Genomic DNA, 1,760 nt, shown 5'->3' with positions numbered 1-1,760 from the left:
ATATTTGGTGTCCCCCGACATGGGACTTTTTCTGTAGTTTTATTGAACTCACGACTAATACAAAAATCTGACCTTTACATTGGCCGTAGCCAGCCTTTTAGATAGGCATCACACACCCGATCAAACCGGCGCCCGAGCAAAGCAAAACTGGTACGGACTCTCTCTCCTAACCATAAACCGAACAGGACTCCTAGTACTACTACGACTCCTCTAAATCTCACGCCTAAGGAAAAGTTCCTTTACCTAACAATCAAGAATTTACTAATTAACTATCCGGCCATGCTGATCACTAGGAACCAAAATATACCTTAACCGTACTATAGCAACTTGGATTTAGAACGCTTCTGCACGTAAACCTCATGTGACCTGGACCGAAATAGCACCGACAATTATCCAGCTTGGCGTACAAAAATTAGGTTTGACTTCTTCAGGCTCTGGTTCTGGTGATGGTATTTTAAGTGCCATTGTACCCATCATCAAAATATTAGAATTTGTAATATGATCAGTTTTTTCTATGGCACTGACGGGCACATCATCCCCTCCTCCTTGAATCAAAACCGTCCTCGGTTTTGCAACAATTTTACTAACCTTCTTCTTCTTCAAGGAAATATTTGTATCCACCTTGATTTCTTCCGCAAACATAGACGGGAGCACACAACGTCTTCCGGCATCCAAAAAGGAGTAAGTGTTGGACCGACCCTCGTGTGTGGCACGACGGTCATACTGCCATGGTCTTCCCAATAACAAGTGACATACATCCATTGGCAAGACATCACAAATTATTGTATCTTTATAGTCACCTACTGAAAAATTCACACGCACCTTGTGAGTAACTTTCAGTTTACCAGACTGGTATAACCACTCAATGCAGTGTGGTTGTGGGTGCTTCCATGTAGGTAACCCCAAAGCTTCCACCAATCCCTTGCTGACCGCGTTGGTGTAGCTTCCTCCATCTATAATCAACTTACAATTGGTGTTATTGACTTTGCACTGAGTCTGAAAAATATTCCAACGCTGTCCCTTATTCTCAATGCGATCCTCTTGCACTCGTTGCACCATTAGTGAAGGATATGACTCAGCAGCTTCAAAACTCGCAACCACATTTTCAGCATCCTTAGATTTTTCACTAGAAGTGTCAGAAACTGCTTCTTTATCACTAGCGGATGCATAGCCATCTCTCGTGAGCAACACTCTTTTCTCATTAGGACATTCACGCTTCATATGTCCCCTTCCTCCACACTTGAAACACTCTATGTCACTAGTGCGTCCGGTCGACTGTGCACTAGAATCAACCATCGACAGTCCTGATTTTGAAGCATCCTTTTGCACGGAACCATGAGAGCGATTTGATGATGTCGCCCTGGAGCTAGGACCCACATCCTCACTCTTATACTGCGAGCGTCGCCATGTGTTCAAAGTGGTACTGGGAACTGTGTTGACTTGGCGCCGCTTAATCTTTTGTTCCGCACGCACAGCTTGGTGCACAAGATCTTGTATGTTGTAGTAGACCACCATCTCAACACGATCCTGCACCTCGATATTTAGCCCGTTAAAGAAACGTGCCATGGTCGCCTCCAGATCCTCCGTTGTCCCTGTACGTATCATAAGCAATTCCATCTCCTTGTAATATTCATCAACACTCATATTACCTTGAGAGAGCCGCTGCAATTTGTTGTACATATCTCTTTTATAGTGCTCAGGAACAAAACGCCGCCTCATGAATTCTTTCATCCCTCGCCAAGTCGTCGGGCGATGTCTTG

At 44.4% G+C, this 1,760-nt stretch overlaps 1 protein-coding gene across 1 annotated transcript; it reads right to left on the bottom strand.

Annotated features, from left to right (window-relative positions):
• Positions 1 to 357: 357 nt before the first annotated feature.
• On the bottom strand, positions 358 to 1,515 carry LOC147959871 (uncharacterized). The gene has a single exon (XM_087532972.1). It carries the CDS (start codon positions 1,513 to 1,515, stop codon positions 358 to 360), a length of 1,158 nt encoding a protein of 385 aa, XP_087389098.1.
• Between the last annotated feature and the right edge of the window lie 245 nt (positions 1,516 to 1,760).

This window comes from Triticum urartu, chromosome 7A (genome assembly GCF_056163025.1).
Source record: "Triticum urartu cultivar PI428250 chromosome 7A, HENAU_Tu73, whole genome shotgun sequence".
NCBI lineage: Eukaryota > Viridiplantae > Streptophyta > Magnoliopsida > Poales > Poaceae > Triticum > Triticum urartu.
The sequence above is the reverse complement of the archived record's forward strand: the minus strand, read 5'-3'. Positions and strand labels throughout refer to the sequence as shown.

Bases quoted from the DNA above. Each gene is read 5' to 3' on its own strand.
- LOC147959871 (XM_087532972.1), bottom strand. From the start codon at position 1,515: ATGGTGGTCTACTACAACATACAAGATCTTGTGCACCAAGCTGTGCGT.